The 3,405-nt window shown below is 41.1% G+C and overlaps 1 protein-coding gene across 1 annotated transcript; it reads left to right on the top strand.

Annotated features, from left to right (window-relative positions):
• Nucleotides 1–282: 282 nt before the first annotated feature.
• On the top strand, nucleotides 283–1,236 carry LOC100474844 (olfactory receptor 52M1). The gene has a single exon (XM_002928574.3). It carries the CDS (start codon nucleotides 283–285, stop codon nucleotides 1,234–1,236), a length of 954 nt encoding a protein of 317 aa, XP_002928620.3.
• Nucleotides 1,237–3,405: the final 2,169 nt, after the last annotated feature.

Below are 3,405 nucleotides of genomic sequence, written 5' to 3'. Positions count from 1 at the left end.
GGTGGCTCCACCAGTTAAGCATCTGCCTTCAGCTCAGGCCTGGGATCATGACCTGAGCCAAAGGGAGACATTTAACTGACTGAGCCACCTAGGCACCCCACAGTTTCTTTAATAAAATCTGTAATATATCAAGTAGACATTCAGAATTCTTTATTTATAGGCTCCACCAATTTCACAGGATGAAAATAAGAATCTAGTAGTCTACAGTTATCAGAGACAAGATCTCTCGTAAGAGTAATGATCTAAGTGCTCCTATCTCCTGGATACTCCACTGCCTGAAACATGTTTATGTCTACTAATGCCTGCTTGGTGCCTAGTTCTTTCTGGCTTACTGGCATTCCAGGTCTGCAATCCCTGCACATCTGGCTCTCCATTCCCTTCAGCTCGATGTACCTGGTGGCTGTAGTGGGGAATGTGACCATCCTAGCAGTGATAAAGGTGGAACGCAGCCTACACCAACCCATGTACTTCTTCCTATGTATGTTGGCTGTCATTGACTTGGTCCTGTCAACCTCTACCATGCCCAAACTACTAGCCATCTTCTGGTTTGGTGCCCACAACATTGACCTGGACGCCTGCTTGACCCAGATGTTCTTCATCCACTGCTTTGCCACTGTTGAGTCAGGAATCTTCCTTGCCATGGCTTTTGACCGCTATGTGGCCATTTGTGACCCATTACACCACACCTTGGTGCTCACTCATGCAGCAGTGTGTCGTTTGGGCCTGGGTGCCCTCCTCCGTGGAGTACTCTACATTGGACCCCTGCCCCTGATGATTCGCCTGAGGCTGCCTCTTTACCGGACCCAAATCATTGCCCATGCCTATTGTGAACACATGGCCATAGTTACTTTGGCATGTGGTGACACAACAGTCAACAACTTATATGGAATGGGAATTGGCTTCCTGGTATTGATCCTGGATTCATTAGCTATCACTGCCTCCTATGTGATGATTTTCAGGGCTGTAATGGGGTTGGCTACCCCTGAGGCTAGGCTTAAAACCCTAGGGACATGTAGTTCTCACATTTGTGCTATTCTTGTCTTCTATATCCCCATTGCTGTTTCTTCTCTCACTCACCGCTTTGGCCATCATGTGCCTCCCCATATCCATATCCTTTTGGCCAACTTTTACCTCCTCATCCCACCCATCCTCAACCCAGTTGTCTATGCTGTCCGCACCAAACAGATTCGAGAGAGACTTCTCCACATTCTCAAGGCAGGCACTCAACCCAAGTGACCGTTCTGCATCTGTGGGGCATGCAGATAATGATGACAGGAAAAGACTCTGACTGGGGAAGCCACCCATGCAATAGGTCTTACCTGAGGTGCAGCAATAAAAGTCTAAGAAGAATGCTAGAATATATTCCACTTGACTGTGGATTTTCTCAAAGTGGAGAGAGGAACATCTGAATGGGGAAATCAGGGTGAGTTTTTATACAGTATCCTTTTTCATATTTGACATAAAGTTAATTGCAAGGCCACAGAAGTAGGATTATTTCTTTGACATTTTTGATAAAGGATTTCTAGTTTCTCTTTGAGAATGTTTTGCACAATTTGTAGAAGATAAAATTATACTCTAACATCTTCTTGAAGACAGTTTACAAATTGTTAATAAATACTGGGAAAAACTCAAGTACATTGGCAAGCTTTTCCAATCTTTTTGGCTTGCCCCAGAAAAGACTTTTCATTGAGGATGATGGCAATATGAAGGTGAGAAAACTTAATCTAATAGGACTTGGACTGGGACCTTCCTGCCCATGAGAGTTAAGGTTCTCAAGTCAGGGTATTCCACCATTTAAATAAATGGAAAGAAATATCCCACATTTCCTCTCAATAATTAACTGGGAGCAGGGAGGAGGAGACAGGACAGTAGGAGATTTTGTTTTGGAGATCCAGAAATGGTCATGAAGTACAGTAGCCACACTGAAATAATAAAATGTCAAAGAGAGAAGAAAGTGAGAGTGTGATTCCTGACATGAAAGGAGTTGGGTAGAGAATGGAGTAAAAGTGATGAGATTAAGTGGAGATGCAGTGGTAGATACAAACCTTGAAATAACTTCAGATCTTTTTGGAAAATTCTTGGTTCATACTTATTTTGTTATGATTTGACCCTTTTTATTTATTGATCACAGAAGTTCTATAACAAGATGATTACTTCAGGTTAGAAACCTACAAAAATTTTGTAGTAGAGCATGAAAAATAAAGCAACTTCTCCTAATTCTAGCGATTCAGAATTATGGTATATCCATTTTAGTTCCAAAACGTTCTAGGCTTCAAATCTAAAATCCTCATTCAACTTCCGTTTACAAACCATTACAAAATCTAAGGTGCCTTACCTTAGGTTAAAAAGAAATCTTCATATTTTGAAAGTATAATCCAAAGAAGCCAAAGGTTAAGCCACAGTAGTATTCAAGCCTCATATCATCCAAAAGAGTGTTTAAAGGAAAACAAATTTGGAACTAGCTAGGGATTTAAGCTTAACTTTAGAAAAAAGTTTGTGATATTTTATTTCCTCAGAATCCTATACCTAAAACTAAGGTTAGTTGGGGCATATTAATTTTTCCCTGTTTTGGGATGTTATTTCCCCTTCTCCTTATCAAGGACTCTAGAGTCCAGTGCCAAACCCAAGTTCACTTATTTTAGAAAGGTTATGTTCTCTGAACATAAATTTTGGTGCCAATTATAATCTACCTGCTGATGTTTTTATTTTTGTTTTTTTTTTTTTAATTAGGAGTGGATGAAAAGATACTATAGAAGCCCCAGAGTTAAAAGTTTTATAGAACTATCTCCTGACCATAGCCCTGGACTTTGGAGAAAATAAAGAAAAATGTTCAGGGGCACCTGGGTGGCACAGCGGTTAAGTGTCTGCCTTCGGCTCAGGGCGTGATCCCGGTGTTATGGGATCGAGCCCCACATCAGGCTCTTCTGCTATGAGCCTGCTTCTTCTTCTCCCACTCCCCCTGCTGGTGTTCCCTCTCGCTGGCTGTCTCTATCTCTGTTGAATAAATAAATAAAAATCTTTAAAAAAAAAAAAAAGAATAGAAAAATGTTCAAATCCATCAGTGGCACTAACGCTGAAGGGAATGACAAGGAACCTTTTTCATGGGATAGTTCTTTGGCATATTGCCTAAAGTCCATGATTTCTACTACATAAAGCAGAGAGTGTATACGGAGATTCAAGGCTTTTATTCTGTGCTTGGATTGCATTTAGTAGGGTTACTACTAAGAACTTTCTAGCCAAATAACCTCAGAAATACCCCCAGTATGGTGTTTCTAGGTGATCATCTGGGTGTACCACAGACCAAAACCAAATACCAACCATCTCCATCTTCATCCCCCTATGTCACTGAATGATTGGGAGTAAAGAGGAGAAATACTATGTGGACATGTGTTCCCACTCCATCCA

The sequence above is a fragment of the Ailuropoda melanoleuca genome, chromosome 8 (genome assembly GCF_002007445.2).
Source record: "Ailuropoda melanoleuca isolate Jingjing chromosome 8, ASM200744v2, whole genome shotgun sequence".
Lineage (NCBI taxonomy): Eukaryota > Metazoa > Chordata > Mammalia > Carnivora > Ursidae > Ailuropoda > Ailuropoda melanoleuca.
Note: the sequence above shows the minus strand (reverse complement) of the source record. Positions and strands in the feature narration are given on the sequence as shown.